This window comes from Carassius carassius, chromosome 16, assembly GCF_963082965.1.
Source record: "Carassius carassius chromosome 16, fCarCar2.1, whole genome shotgun sequence".
NCBI lineage: Eukaryota > Metazoa > Chordata > Actinopteri > Cypriniformes > Cyprinidae > Carassius > Carassius carassius.
In genome coordinates, this window is record NC_081770.1 from 14859464 (window position 1) to 14875913 (window position 16450).

Sequence of the window (16450 nt, forward strand, 5' to 3'; positions counted from 1 at the left end):
TTACAATCACTTTTGCACATACAAATGCATGCATTTTCTCCCCAAATGTAAAATGGCTTCGTAGCTGTCGACACTGTGCAGACACTGTGTCTTTTCTGTGCACCTACATGCAAGAATCGCCAACAAATAACAAAAAAAGTTAGCATTTTCATGTGCAAAACATATTTACTAAAAGAGCTTTAATGTGGCACGTGCAAACATGTAAAAAGCACAGAGTAGGTTTTCTAGAAAACAACTTTGTGGGCTGCTCCTGTGGTTTGGAGAAAGTGAGCAGGGAATAAAAACAAACACTAAAGCCAACTGTAACAGTCATGAAAGTATTATCACTCCACCCTCTAGTGGTACAAACCAGCATTTATTCTCTCAAATCATTTCAATCATACAAAGAGAATATGCATTAGATACTGTCATTTTGAATAATAAATTACATCTATTAAACAGAAAAATGTCTCTGAAAACTGGTCATCTGCCAAGTGAAAAAATGTCTTTGAATACTTAAAATAGTTTAGGTCTTTAGCGAAGGCCTCTGGCGCCTTTTGGCATCTCTGTGTTTCTTGCGACACTCCTGTTGGGACGAAAAACCGCTGTCAATCATGTCTTAAAAAATGCAAACCAAATTTCAGTACTTTTAAACGTCACATAACCATTTTGAAATCTGTTAAACTAGGAATCCGCTATAAATTACAAGCGAAAGCATAAAATGTTGTGTTTTAATAATATGCACAAACTATTATTGCATTTACAGATTACTTCATATATTTTAGTTGGAGGGATAATGAAACATTTAGCTTTGGTTGAAGTGAAATGATGATTTTTGTTAATAATTTTTCCATATGAATCAGTTTTGAGATCTGTGGTACCTCTCTGAGCGACGTCCTCTTCTCTTCCCAGGCGTCCCTCTGGTCCTGTAATTTTACACTTCTACAAAACATTCCTGGCCCCTCTGAAGAAAAGAGATTTGTACACAGAGTGTTTGAAAACACAGCAAGAAAAATGATAGAAAAATACAAATAAACCTAACAACCCATTTGAATTTAACCTCATACACACACAGACTTGATTGAGCATTTAAAAACGCGGTTATTAGTGATTATGTTTAATTGATCATGAAGGTTTTGACTTGTCAAGAGGAATGGTTTAAATCTCACCTTTTAACCGCTCATCATTTTGATAGAAAAAGAAAAAGGTCTTTTTTGATGTTGTCGGTTCCCTGCAGAAAACGAAGACTTTGATTAGTGACTTTTGAAAAAAAAAAAAGAGGAAAATCTTCAATATTTGCACAGTGACAAAAAATTTGTTGGTTTGTTTGTTAGACAGAAATTGATAGTAAATTTCACAAAAATTTACCAGGAAATGGCAAGCAACACAGTGAATACAACATGTAATTTGAAATACTTTGATATTTTTGCAGTGTATTTCATTATCTTACATCTTTTAAACATAATAATCCTAAACGTAAATTTGGTATCCAAGATTTTGTGATGCATCTTTTAAGGAAACTCAATGCATTTAAGCTAGTTTGGCATCATTAAAAATGTTTTTAGTGATACATTCCTTGTGCAACCAAGCACAAACTGTAAATGATTCATAAATACATTATAGATTAAATGATAACAGAATTACTCAGTGATTTCGTTGGAAGCGGATTGGTCCTCCTCAACCTCGTCCACTCCTTCCTCGTCTGAACTGCTGTCCTGGAAACGAGGGTCTGCTTGCCAAGAGAACTTGGCTCCTTTTACAGTCTCGATTTTGTACTCATCTGATTAGCAAAAAAAAAATTATTATGTTATACTCCAACATGATTTAATAAGGTAAGATAAATAAAATTAAAAAAAAATGCATAAATAAATATATGAAAATCCTAAATGAAAATGTTTGAAAAACCAATCCTGCAAAGATACTCCCAATATTTAAACTACAATGAAAAATGACATTAATGATCAGTGCACCTGGTTTGGTGGTCGTCTCTGCAGCTGTATCTTCCCCAAAGAAGGAGAACTTGAATCCACCTGAAGTATCTTCATTTGCTTCTACATTAGAAGTGAAGGAAACCTCCATGTGTTTCATTAGATCTCCTGTATCTTCTTCCTCTTTATCCCATGAAACGGTTTCCTTCTCGTCCTGGATTTCTTTAGACGTCCCAAAGACCTCCTTCAGATCCACTGAGATGTCAAAGTAAACGTCCTTAGAAACTTCAGGGAGTTTTTCAGCCTCTATGCGTTTCTTTCGTCTCGCCGCTTTGCTGTCCAGCAACAAAAACACAAATGTTTAACCAAGTCACAACAACGAGTCTAAAATCCCTAAATAAGTTGATGTAATACCTTTCTTTCTTCGGTTCCTCGGTCTTGGCCTCAAAAGCAGAGTGCTCTTCTTGTGTCGGGTCGTAATGCAGACTGGAAACATCTCTGCAAAGCCAAACATAAACCTTGAAAAACAAGTGAAAAGAACAAAACGTGCTCATAGAACATCCAAAGTCGTCATACTTGAACATCTTGCCCTTTCTGGTGTTTGGTGGTTGTATGTTGGTGTTTAAGATGCTTTGGAGGATGTCTAGACTTTTCTTTTTCTCCTCAAGAAGTTCGTTTTCTGCATCTTTTTCTGGAGCCGCTTCATCTGAAATATTAAAAACAGGTGAACAATTCTTTCAAAACACAATGAGACCCAAGAATATAGTTAATATAAATAAACTACCTTGATCTTCAGGCTCACCATCGCTTTCCAGAAATCTAGAATCGACCTGGAACCTTGAATCGGTTCCGAATCTGGCCTGCAGCTCCATGAGCTGAAATAAAGATGAGGACAGATGAACGAGAAACCCAAGCAAACTCTGAATCTCTCTCGATCCTGATAAAGACTCTCAATCCAAACCTTCTGTCCAGCTTGGCCTTCAAACTGGGGCTTGATCTGGAAACGTTCGTCCTCAGAACCATCGTCTTCATCTTCACTGTCAAACAGTTTGCTGCCACCTGGCTTGTTGTTCTTCTGTGGAATTATGATTGAAACATGAAGAACAAATCAAAGAGTTCAAGAAAATAAACTTCCAATTTCCAGACTTGGCCCATATTTGCCTTTTCTTTGGACATGGACGTTTGTTGATCTTCATCAGATCCTGAATCATCCTCAAAGAGGCTTTTTTTCAAGTTTGTTGGTGGTTGTTCTGGTCTGCTTGTGGTTTTATCCTCTTCTTCTTCTTCATTATCATCATCAGAATCAAACACAATGTGTTTGCTTTTGTTCACTTTCGCCACGTCCTGAAAAACATCACGTTAGACTAAGTAACACTAAAAGATCCATAACAATACTAGACGATTAAAATTTTCAGTGATTCAGGACTTTGAATTTGTAACACAATGATATTAAAATTTAGGCCAATACAGATAAGCCAATAATCATTGTAGAATTAATCTATTTAACAATAAATCAATGAACTTCACTTCATCAGAACATACTAAAAACATCAAGGCCAACACAGGCAAAAACTAAAGTTTACAAAACTAAAATATATATTTACGATTTATTAGCAAAGTTTTAATTTCATAACTTGAGATTTTTCAAGTTTTGCAAGCCTTGGTATGGTGCAGGTTTTTTCTTTAGAATTTATTTATGAATAATGGCATCAAATAAGTAGCCAGTGTTAAAATTTGATACTATTTTGTTTGAATAAATTAAAAATAAAACACTTTAAAAAAATACTTATTCTAAATTCTACACATGAATTTAAGCATCACAGCATTATAAATGTACAGTACAATAGATTAACTTTTTAAAGAGTTAGATATTCACAGAAGTAACGAGCATGAAAAATAACAAATATACGATACAAATAATACTATTAAATGAAAAGAAAGCTCTAAAAACATCCTAAAAACCAACATTTTACAGATTCATTGTGCATCCTCGCTTAAAATACTTCAAACCTTTATGGAATACCTCTACTCACCATGTTAGACAGAGCACCTTGAATGAGTTTCCTCTGTTGCTCGGTTTCTTTCTGTCGTTGCTCCAGTGCCGCAAGACGTTTCTGGTTGTCCTGCTGTTGTTTCTTGGCATCTATCAAAGTTGGGTGAAGAACTGATTGATGTGAAACAACATTCTCCTGAACGTTCTTTAAACTGGAAGATTTACAATCTTTTGTCTGAGTTCTAGACTTCTCATCATCACTAGTTTCCGATTCTTCACGAGAAGAGTCACTGCTGGAGGATCTGGAGGTCTTTGACCGCTGGGGTTTGACTGAGATATTACTGCTTACAGTTTTTCGTCCAGTTCCTTGGATGGATCTTGCCGAATGTGTTGCTAAAGATGTTTTTGAAGTGAGGGCTTTAGCATTATCTTCTTCCTCGCTGCTTTGCGATTCTTCACTAGAAGAGTCACTGCTGGAGGACTTTGTCTGTTTGGGTTTGACTGGGGTCTTTGAGTTGTTAGAGGTAACAGTCTTTAGTTTGGTTTTAGAGATGGTTTTTACAGATTGTGCAACTGAAGGTGTTTTAGAAGTCAAAGCACTATCTTCATTTTCTTCTTCCTCACTGCTTTCTGATTCTTCACTAGAAGAGTCACTGCTGGAGGATCTGGAGGTCTTCGTCTGATTGGGTTTGACTTGAGTCTTTGAATTGTTAGAGCTAACAGTCTTTAGTTCGGTTTCAGGTATTACTGATTGTGACGCTGAAGATGTTTTAGAAGTGAAGACCTCTTCATCACCACTGCTTTCTGATTCTTCACTAGAAGAGTCCTCTTTTGAGATGGATGCTTTATTTGCAAGTTTTCTTGAGGCTGTTTGTATATTTAAAGTGGATAATTTCTGTTGAGATCGACGGTTTGAAGACTGCATATCTCCTGGGATGCTTTGTTCTTTCAATTTCAGGTCATGTTTGAGTCTTTTAGGAGATTCACCATCTACATTTTGGGCGACTCTTTTCAGGCTTGATTCAGGATCTCCAAAGAGATCCTTCGTTCCAATGAAAGCAGGAAGAGAGACAGTGTTGACCTGATTCTTCTTCTTCTTACTTTCTTTCTCAGGGGTGTCGTCTCCAAGAAGAAAAGCGAGAATATCTTCTGGGTTATTGCCTGTTTTTTTGGGTGGTGCACTTGGGGTCTTGGCTTCGCCTTTGGGTTCTTCTACACTTTCATCATCTGAAATCACCTCTGCTTTTTTAGCTAGCTGCTCCAAGTCTGCTAGGGAAAGATCTAAACGGTAGCAGTTTCCCATCATGGCTTCATAATCAGAATCAACACTAACATCATCATCATCATCATCATCGTCATCATCATCTGCCTTATCGCTCCCATCATCAGATTCAGATGCGGACTGGTTTTTACTGGATCCTGTTGGGGAATCTTGAGTAACAGGTGCAGATTCAACTTGTGTTTGGGTCTTTCTCCGAGTGAGTATTTCATCAGTGTCCGCAGAGTCATATTCCTCATCGTCTTTTTTTGAAGTCAGTAGGGACGTTTTCACGTCATCCTGTTCCACTCCACCCCAGACAACATTAGACTTGACGACAAAATCATCTCCCACAACCTCCAGGTTGTCGTCGTCATCCTCCGTGGACGTCTGTTTAGGCTTCTTCAAATGTTCTTGAGCAACCAACATTCTGATTTCATCTTCAGAGTCAGAGTCGTTGTCGAAAACACGAACTGATTTTTGTTTTCCTGTCTTTGCAGCAGAGTGTCCATTTTGTTGGATCGCCACTTTGTTTTTGTTTCCAGTGGCAGCCGCATTCATTCCATTTCTCTGAGCCAAATTACTAAGAAACAAACTCAAGTCTATTTTGGATTTTTTGGGGCACGTTTTCTGCTTTGGAAACTCCCCTCGCCTCTTCTTACTAATTTCATCGTCTCCCCCTTTAATCTCCCATGTCAGCTTGGACACTGACGTGACGTCATCCACAGTCTCCAGTCTCTTGATGTTGTGGCAGTGCTTGGATGGATCATACTTAAAGACGTATCTAAGAGTTAAGGGTAAATATTGAATTACATTGAAACTATGATGATTCAATACTATTTAAGTTTATTTGTATAGCGCTTTTTTTCATGATACACATTGTTGCAAAGCAGCTTTACAGAAAATTTAAAGTTTTGACATTATATTTAGGAGTATTTTATTAGTGGTGACTATGACAGAAATGTACAGTAAGAATCATGCAGTTAGTTACAAATGACACGTAATCAAACAGACTGTGAACACTATTAACTGCATTGATTATATGTTGCGATTAAGCAAAATTTGGGAGTTTTATATTGTTGATTCATTGTGATTCTGCTCTTCATAATGATCCCAGATATAAATATTTTTTTTTTTAAAGTTGGCACTTCACTACAAAAAGCCAATGTCAGCAGAAAAGAAAGGATGACAGATAAAATAAACAAAAAAGTATGTTAGAATAAAAACTAATTTAGTTTGGCAAAAGCATCTGCTAGTTTTAGATTACGAACATCTCAATGACTTGTTCCGCCAAGAAAAAGGGCACTTGCAAGCATATCGTGTCAATTCTTTTCAGTAAATCTTCCTAGAATTGTGACATGGAAAAGGATATCTTGTTCTTTCCTTTACCCTTCAGATTCACGACAGGAAGTACCCTCCCAAATTTACTCACGACCCAATCCTGGAAGAGTGGATAAACACGAAACCAATGTTAAATCAGCATCTGGGCCATTTTAACAAGTGGACAAAAGTTATTAGCAAAAGAAAAATCACACAGACCTTATGGCCGGGAATTTCAGTTCCTGGAACGGCAGCTTTCATGTGGAAATTCTCAACGCCGGCCGCTTTAAACGAATCCACTAATTTCTCCTGAGGGACGATCTTTGGTGTGTTGGCCTTTTCAACCAGCTGCTGTCGTTCCTCAGCAAGTCTTAAAAAAAAAAAAAATACAGAATCTGTGTGTGTGTGTGTGTGTGTATATATATATATATATATATATATATATATATATATATATATATATATATATATATATTAGTAACAAAATATTGAATTGTTGAAGAAAGTTTTTACCTGTGTAGAAAGCTTTCTTTTGCCAACTGAATAAGCAAGGTTCCACCTTTCCATGTGGATTTATTTAAGATGCCTACACCTGTATAAAAAAAGCAAATGTACAGATTGATTTACATCATGACAAAGAAAACAAGAGAGAATTTATTAAATAGCCTAACTATACGCACATCTTTTGTATTCAGCATCTGTGATGTTTATGTTGATGTAGCCGAATGTTTTCAGAGGAGCTCCTGCAAATAGATCAGAAAGATATTGTGCATATGTGAATAACATTTAACAGGTACCCAGTTAATGTAATAGAAATATTACATTGAATTCAGTTGCATTTTAATAGATGTATTTTTTTTTTTTGTTTATATAGAATTCTTACCATTCTCATCTTTCCTTGTAACGATTTCCACATCTGACACATCCCCAAATTTTCCAAATCTGTCTTTGAGGTCCTTCTCGGACACTGTGTGACCAAGACCGCCGATGTACAACCGCTTCATGGTCAGATTTCATGCAAACAACTCCTTCTGTGTAACATCAAAACACACATAATGAACCACACTGAGGTCCCCATATAGGAATTCATAAAAAATATAATCATAGTATTGTGAACATAACTGACACTTGACAGTGACAAAGATGGACTCAACATTATATATAACTACTGTGGGGGGGGGGGGGGGGGGCCTCAAATGTGCAGACAATAATTGCTACTCAAGGGGGGCACCACATGATGTTATGATCCCACTTCTATTTTTAAAATAAATAAAATTATTAAATTATCATGCTTTTTTTAAGTAATATAATTGTAGATAAATAAATTCTTAAAGATTATGCAATACTGTACGTATCGTTATTTGCCTTGTACACAAATATAAGCACCAATTATTTAATTAAAATATAATATTTTAACTGCATTGCAAATGACATAAAACAAGTGTTAAATTCTGTTAAATTACATGCTTCATGAACATATGATTTTTACAAAAGTACACACGGTATGACCCTAATTCTTCTCAATACTTCTGAGTCATACTTCAACATATCATCGTTAAACAGATCCTTAAAATATTCCATAAGGCAGAAAAAAAGGTATTATCATAAACTCAAAACGGACTTACGATCACGCCAAAGATTCACATGTAGACACTGATGTTACACGGTAACTGTTCCGCTGTGACACCGTGGACGTGTTTTTGGTTCCGCGTTTGAATGTAACGCAACACTATGGAAAGTTCCATCGAAGAAAAGAAAAGATGAAAGGACTTTGACGAAACGTACTCACGGAATAAAGAAACGCAATATTAGACACCTTTTCAATTTCTCCCATACGCGACTTAATTATACGAAGAAATTATCACTTCATAATAATGCTCTTTAGATTAACATTCAAATGTTTTAGGGTGTTTTTGGATACGGTTCCCCCTTGCAGTTCTCATGCGGTATGTTCCGTGTTGACCCGGGATTTAGTTGAATCAGTCATCATAAAGTCGCAGTGTTTACCTCAGAAGAACATTAAAGTAAGTTTATTCCTTAAACGTTGGTTTCAATCTTGATATAAGTTATATACGTTCTACACAGATTAATAAATCCATATAAGAAATCAAATGCATATTTATAACTTTAGATGGTTTTTGACCTCTTGATGATTTGATTCGTCAAATCGAGCTCCTGTCATCTGATTTACACTCAACATATCGTTATGAAACTATATAAAGGTAAATAAATAACATATGGACAGCTGTTAGGACAATCTGTCGGTTAGTGACAATTTATAAAAGAGCGTATGATATAAATCTCCTACAGAGTGTAATAATGTATGTAGTGAAATTAATTTATGTTTATTGTAAATTATATTTTGTTGAAATGTTATATAATGTTATGTATTGGTTAAATAAGTTTAAAAGTTAAGGATTAAGACTTGAACTGATTCATTAGAACCTTTGCATCATATTAAAACAATACAGGCATGCAAATGTTATTATTAAGGCTAAGTTTGTGTATATCATGCAGAATATGAATTTATTTTTATATATGTATCTCTTTATCTTTATCTCTGTCTCTCTTTCTCTCTATGTAATGTTTTCATAAACTGTTTCTTAGTAGACTGGGGAAGATGATGGAGCAGAAATATGAGGAAGAGATCCAGATGCTCCAGCAGGATATTAAAATGCTGGAGTCTGAACAGGAGGAGACTTTAAGGTCCATTTTCATGGAGCATGGTTTATCAACTACAGTGGGAACTGGTAGTTTGGATGACCTTTCTTTCGATGGATTTTGTCTAGTGTCATATAGGAGTCTAAACTGTGCAAAAACATCTGTCTTTCTGTGACATGAAAATGCATATTTGTAATGCGCATGTTTTACTTGAAGACTGGATCAAATTAATTAAATTTTTCTTTCAGAAAGTCATTCTGTAAGGAAAGAGGAGGAGCACAAAAGCACTCCTTCAAAGCTGATCTCAAAAGTCAGAGAGCTGGAAAGAAAAACCTCAGACAGACAGAAATGAATGGGATCGCAGCTGGTTGCAGCAAACCCGTTAATTTAAGAAAACCATTAGTAATAATCTATTTTATAAATTTTGGGTTTTTCTTAGAAATAGTTCAACCAAAAATAAAAAGTTGCTTAAAATTTTCTCACCTTCAGGCCATCAAAGATGTAGATGAGTTTGTTACTGGAAGCAGATTTGGAGAAATGTAACACTTTTCATCACCAATGGATACATTGCAGTGAATGGGTGCCGTCAGAAGCAACAGCTGATAAAACATCTCAATAATCCACAAGTAATCCACATGACTGCACTCCCTTAATTTTGAAGCGAAAAGCTGTGTTTGTAATAAACATATCCGTCATTAAGACCGCTTTTTATTGCTAAATACTAGTTCTCTGTCCTTAATATTGCTTTCTCCAGTGAAAAAGTTCTCTGTTGAATTGGGAGAGAAATGTGCATATGGAGGATTCACAAGAGGAAGTGTTATGGATTATGGAGTTCTTGGCCAAAAGCAATGGTTTGAAGTTAAAATGCCTTAATGATGGATTTGTTTTTTACAAACATGTAGTCAGGGTTTTAGCAAACAGGACATGGCCTTAAACCACCACTATGTCATTTTTTCTGTCTTAGAAATTTGCTAAATATAATGAGCCAGTACATCATAAATTTATACAATAAACCGACGTTTTGTTTTATCCCAGATCACTACGGTACATTTATAATAAGTGATTATTTTTGGACTATTGTAGCCTGTTCGGGTCGTCACCGCTGCGGAGTAACACATACCTGCGTGAATCGCCATATCATAAACTTGGAGAAGTAGCTCCGGTTAGAATGTTCTTCCGCGGGATGCGTGCAGTTCTGTTTATTAACCGCTAGAGCGCCACCATTTACTTAGTATTGCTTTAAAACTTACAAAGTTCATATTAAGATGCTGTAAATCAGTTGTTATTTAGTTTTATTTTGTATTAGCAGTGCTTGCTATGATTTTTATCGTTCATACGGTTAGGGATTTGTTTAAATCCTGAACCCATTATACTACAATGCCTCAAAACCATGTTTAGGAGAAAGGTAAGTGATCAGCATCATGACATGTATGTATTATAAAGTGCCATTAAATTTTTCTTAAGAAAATGTGGTAAAGTGCTGAAATTCTCTCATATCACCTAGAGTCATTTAAACAGTTGAAGGTTATCTAAACCAGCGATGAAGACTTTGATGATAATTCTTATACTCAACACTAGAGAGCAGCATGTTTCCATTTTAACAATGACATTTCCTTTCAACATCTGAGATTTGCGCACTAGTCTTAAAACGTCTCTTTAATGGATTAGACTCTGCATTTATAGTTCTTCCAGTTCTCCTTGTTTCTCTGAAATTTTCATGACAAGCATGATTCCAACTCTTTAACGGCCCTCCTTAGCACAAATATTTACACAGTCGCATTAAATGATTTAGAATAGAATTGTTGGTTGGTGACTGAGGGCACTCTTATAAATTGTGAGTTACTTTAAACTGCCAACCTGTGGGGAAGATCAATATGACGTGATTATAAAGGTTTTGTTTGTGTTTGAACATCTAAAGCAGAGTCAGATTAAAACTGAAAATCTTTACAATGAGAGTAGTTGAGAATTGTTATATAAAGCATATCAAGAAGTAAAAGCAGTTTCGTGCTCCAGTCTTCACAACAAAAAATATTTTTCCTGAAGAAACGAAAATCCCATAATCCATCAGTCTCATGACAGGTAATAAAAATGCAGATCAGTTCAAGATTATTTAACAAGACTATGATCTTGTCTAACTCTCTGTGTTTTATTACAGGAGGAGGATGCACTGCTCAGGAGAGTTACAGAGCTCAATTTCGTGGATGATATTTTCTTTATTCAAAGATATCTCTGCATTTGTGTCCAGGCAGAGTTATGGTTGGTAACTGGTTAATATCAATGGTGTGTTTGTATTTCAATTCAGGTCATCCAAGATGAAGATGAGTTTGTTTCTTCAGATTTGGAGAAATTTAGCGTTACATCACTTGTTCAGCAATGGATCCACTGAAGTGAATGGGTGGCATCAGAAAGAGAGTCCAAACAGCTGACAAAACATCACAATAATGCACAAGTAATACACAATACTCCAGTCCCCCAATTAACGTCCACTACCATAATATTTTCTCCAGTAATAAAATGGTCTTGTCTGAATCAGGAGAGAAATATGCACAGATCTAGCACTGTTTACAGGTGAAAACATTTCTAAACAAATATGTTGGTGGACTTTGATGTGAGAGGAAAATGGGATGATCTTTTTCACTGGAGGAAGCCGTATAATGGATCATATTTTGGTCAGAAGCAACAGTTTTAGGTTAAAATGGCATAATGATGGTTTCTTACAAACACACATCAGTGTTTGCCACAGACTTATACTCCATGTGATGGTATTTTCCCCGAGGGAAATATATATGTATTAATAAAATAGCAGACGTGCTTATTGAGAACACAAATTCATTCTCTGCCAGCAGGTGGCGCTTTTGGGGTGGCAGAAATACAGTGTTTTCCCTTGTAACTGCTGTACACCAAAAAGCAGAGCGAAAGCTACTTTATCAAGCATAATAGGAGAAATGAAATGAAAATTAATAAACTTTTCTGAAGAGAGTTGCTTCCCTTCAAAGATACATTCATATAAAAAACACCCACGTAATATTTTTTACTTTGAAATGTGCTGAGCTCATGTTAACATGTTTATTTGTGGGAGTCAGTGTTGAAATTTTGGTGGGTCACCACAAATAAATCAATGTATGGGAAATACTGATGCCTTTTTCTGCGTCACAAGACGTTAACTAATTACCTGGTGTACTGTTAACTAATTGTGGATTATTAGGTTTTGATCAACTGTTTGGACTCTCATTCTGACAGCACTCATTCACAACAGAGGATCCATTGGTAAAACTTTAAATCTTGCATGGCCTGAGGGTGAGTAAATTTTTATATTTGGACAAACTGTTCCTTTAATGCAATTATTTTTCACATTTATTTTTAAAAGCAAACAGATTCCATGTATAATTTGTACTCTTCACAAAATGAGGTATCCTGCTTGTTTGCAGAATTAAACCAACAGAAATCCCATTAGGAGAAAATCCAGGTTGCGCAATACACATCATAAAACCTACAGTGTAAGTAAACATGAGACAATTGAATTCCCAGACATTATAGAACAAAGAAGAGCATTCTGCTTTATGTTAGTCTTGTAAAAAGATACAAATCCAAACAAACTCCATACAAGGGAAATAAATCTACCTGTGAGGCTCATTAGCAAGATGCTGAGTGAACACGGACCAGCTGTTGTCAGCGCGATGTGGGAGAGTTCCCGCAGAGGTCTGATTTTCTCATTGAGGACTGATTAACAAGTGTTGCAGCGAGATCAGGTTAGATCCCACTGCTGGCTGATTGACTGACGGCAATATACTCTTGAGAATTTTTCATATGAGTCAGTGTACTAGCAAAATTCAATATAACCTCAAAAATATTCCATCGTTAGATGAACAAGGGCTTTGTTTATGCGTTTGAGGGGTTTCTGTTATACTTGTAGCTGAAAGATTTGTTTATTCGTGGTCCAGTCCAAATGAACAAATAAATGTCTCTGATCATTAGGCATGTGGTCCATATCTGTGGTAACTTCTTCTCTGAAGAAAGATCATTTGTGAAAGATTTAATTCTATCATGTTCTGTTTTAATGTTTAAAGTTCTGTTATGTTGTGCTCTATTCTGTTGTTCTCTGTTCTGTTGTATTCTGTTTGTTCTTTTTTCTCTATGTGCTATATTCTGTTGTATTCTATAAAATTTTTGTATGTCCGGTTTTATTTTGTAGTACTCTGTTTTGTTGAGTTTTTTTTTGTTGTTGTTCCATTGCATTCTGAGGCCAGTTTTAATAAGTAGGTCCGACTAACTCTTAGTTAAAACTTGAACTCTGAGTTGACCTACTCTGAGATGGGAAACTGAGTTTTTGGGTTCAGAAGAGCTGAATTATGTAAGTTCAGTCAACTCTGAGTAGGTTAACTCTGAGGTTATCACGTGCACCACGACTAAGAAAAGCCATGATCAATGGAGCTCTGATATTCAAGATTCAAGTAGCTTTATTGGCATGGTAAAAATGTATCTTAACATTACCAAAGCATAGACACATTTAAATAAACATCTAAATGTAAATAAGAGTATAATTATATATCCTATAGAGTCTATATATCTGTATACAGTAAAACTATAGTACTAATAAAAATTCTAATAAAGAGACAGGAGAAGGACTAAATCCTGTCATGTCAGTTTATGTGTGTTGTACAGTGTTTTCTTCCGGCTGTGACTTGTGGTTCTGTTCTACTGCTTGTCTTTTTATCATGGCAGGACTTGACGTACCTTGCAGCCAGGTTAGAGCTTGTTGAGGTTTCTCCCAGAATGTATGACAGTTTGTCCTTTTGCTGTACCTGAAGTCTTTGTGCTGGTTTGTGAATTGGGGGAAGAATGTTTCCCTAATTTGTGTATAATTAGGGCATGTTGTTAAATGTTGTGCAGTTCTGTTTCCACTTCATATTATGTGCAGTGTGCACACAATCTGTCTTCTTTTGATGAGTCTGTACATGGTCAGGACTTTTCTTAGTTTAGGGTCTGCCACTGTGTTTAGGCCAATTTATATTCTCTGTTTAGGGACAGATAGCATTCTAATTTAATTTGCTGAGCTGTTGCTTCTGTCCAATGTTGCAGATATTTATCAGATGTTTTAATGATTTGATTTAGGGTTTTTGGATTGTAAAGTCAGTTCTGAGACCAGGTGGCTGAGGGGGCTTTTCTCTGGGTTCAGTTTCTGGTAGTTTAAGGCTTTATGGTGGAGGGTCTCATTATGACTGCTTTTTAGGTGCGCATGGAGTTTAATGGCTTTTTTGAGGGGATTTTAATTATTAATTACCCATTAGTAGTACAGCCCTAATTCTGATATTACGATTCATCCTGGCAACAGCTCCCGCCAAAAAGATGTCTGCATACTTAAGACTCAATACAAGTTTAATTCTTATATCACTGTTATAATATCACAGGTGAAAACTGGCAGAACAGTAGGTTATTGGACTAATAGGCTGTTAATTTTCATGGTATCTCATGGGCAAAAATAAAAACTAATTTACAATTTGACATTTAAAAATGATCTGCCAATTGAGTAAGTAGAATACGGCAGCGGCTATTCACTTTCAGTGGAATTAAAATACTTTCTTAGCCAGGCTGTTATTGAAAATAAGAACTTGTTATTCATTACTTTGACTGGTTAAATAAAGGTAAACAAAATAGATCCTATTTACAGTGGGCTAAGTGCAAATAGCTTTACGATGCTGCACTTAGTGAAAATCGTGATATATTCTATTTACCATGTAAAAGTAGCAGCTCTTTGCAATATGCGAAATGTAAATAATAATTAGATGCTATTTATACTTGCAGATACATACTAGGCCTATTTGCACCTCAGTATTGTTATACATTAACAGGATGCAATAATAACAGATAGTAAATGATTATATTTATTAAAATTATAAATACTTTTATTAAACACTTGTTAGGCACTTTACTTCCACTTTTAGAACATTTTCTTCATTTTTATTAAAAATAAATTCCAATGTGATGGGAAAAGTGAGAAGAACGAGCTCGGCAAAAGCTGGACTCAAACCCGATCAATCACGTTACAAGCAATATATGAATTGTATTTAACCTTGTGTGACATTGTAGGGCGGAGCTATGGTAGATTTTAATCTTGTTTACCATTTGCATTAAGATTATTTTTATTACCACACTGGCATCTACAAACCCGATTCCAAAAAAGTTGGGACACTACAAATTGTGAATAAAAACAGAATGGAATGATGTGGAAGTTTCAAAATTCAATATTTTATTCAGAATACAACAAAGATGACATATCAAATGTTTAAACTGAGAAAATGTAAAATCTTAAGGGAAAAATAAGTTGATTTCATAAAAATACATTTCATGGCATCAACACATCTCAAAAAAGTTGGGACAAGGCCATGTTTACCACTGTGTGGCATCCCCTCTTCTTTTTATAAAAGTCTGCAAATGTCTGGGTACTGAGGAGACAAGTTGCTCAAGTTTAGGAATAGGAATGTTGTCCCATTCTTGTCTTAACACAGGTTTCTAGTTGCTCAACTGTCTTAGGTCTTCTTTATGATTCACCAAATGTTTTCTATGGGTGAAAGATTTGGACTGCAGGCTGGCCATTTCAGTACCCGGATCCTTCTTCTGCTCAGCCATGATGTTGTAATTGATGCAGTATGTGGTCTGGCATTGTCATGATGGAAAATGCAAGGTGTTCCCTGAAAGAGACGACGTCTGGATGGGAGCATATGTAGAACTTGGATATACCTTTCAGCATTGATGGTGCCTTTCCAGATGTGTAAGCTGCCTATGGCACACGCACTCATGCAACCCCATACCATCAGAGATGCAGACTTCTGAACTGAGCACTAATAACAACTTAGGTTGTCCTTGTCCTCTTTAGTCCAGATGACATGACGTCCCAGTTTTCCAAAAAGAACTTCAAATTTTGATTCGTCTGACCACAGAACAGTTTTCCACTTTGCCACAGTCCATTTTAAATGAGCCTTGGCCCAGAGAAAACATCTACACTTCTGGATCATATTTAGATATGGCTTCTTTTTTGACCTTTAGAGTTTTAGCCGGCAACAGCGAATGGCACGGTGGATTGTGTTCACCGACAATGTTTTCTGGAAGTATTCCTGAGCCCATGCTGTGATCTCCATTACAGTAGCATTCATGTATGTGATACAGTGCCGTCTGAGGGCCCGAAGATCACAGGCATCCATTATGGTTTTCCGGCCTTGACCCTTACACACAGAGATTGTTCCAGATTCTCTGAATCTTTTAATGATATTATGCACTGTAGATGATGATAACTTCAAACTCTTTGCAATTTTT

General features: G+C 36.0%; 1 protein-coding gene across 1 annotated transcript; it reads right to left on the reverse strand.

Annotated features, from left to right (window-relative positions):
- Positions 1-336: 336 nt before the first annotated feature.
- On the reverse strand, positions 337-8231 carry nol8 (nucleolar protein 8). Its single transcript, XM_059569222.1, has 17 exons — positions 8104-8231; positions 7362-7509; positions 7159-7221; positions 6992-7070; positions 6698-6848; positions 6531-6599; positions 3941-5938; positions 3069-3251; positions 2869-2979; positions 2692-2782; positions 2484-2613; positions 2322-2405; positions 1950-2242; positions 1624-1759; positions 1149-1210; positions 861-943; positions 337-565 (listed from the first exon to the last, which is right to left on the reverse strand). The coding sequence occupies exons 2-17, from the start codon at positions 7480-7482 to the stop codon at positions 506-508; spliced, it is 3714 nt and encodes a 1237-aa protein (XP_059425205.1). The 5' UTR covers positions 7483-7509; positions 8104-8231; the 3' UTR covers positions 337-505.
- Between the last annotated feature and the right edge of the window lie 8219 nt (positions 8232-16450).

Coding starts and splice junctions, on each gene's coding strand:
- nol8 (XM_059569222.1), bottom strand. CDS start 7,482: ATGAAGCGGTTGTACATCGGCGGTCTTGGTCACACAGTGTCCGAGAAG. Junction 6,849..6,991: donor AAAGAAAGCTTTCTACACAG/GTAAAAACTTTC, acceptor TTTTTTTTTAAG/ACTTGCTGAGGAACGACAGC. Junction 566..860: donor AGAGGACGTCGCTCAGAGAG/GTACCACAGATC, acceptor TCGTCCCAACAG/GAGTGTCGCAAGAAACACAG.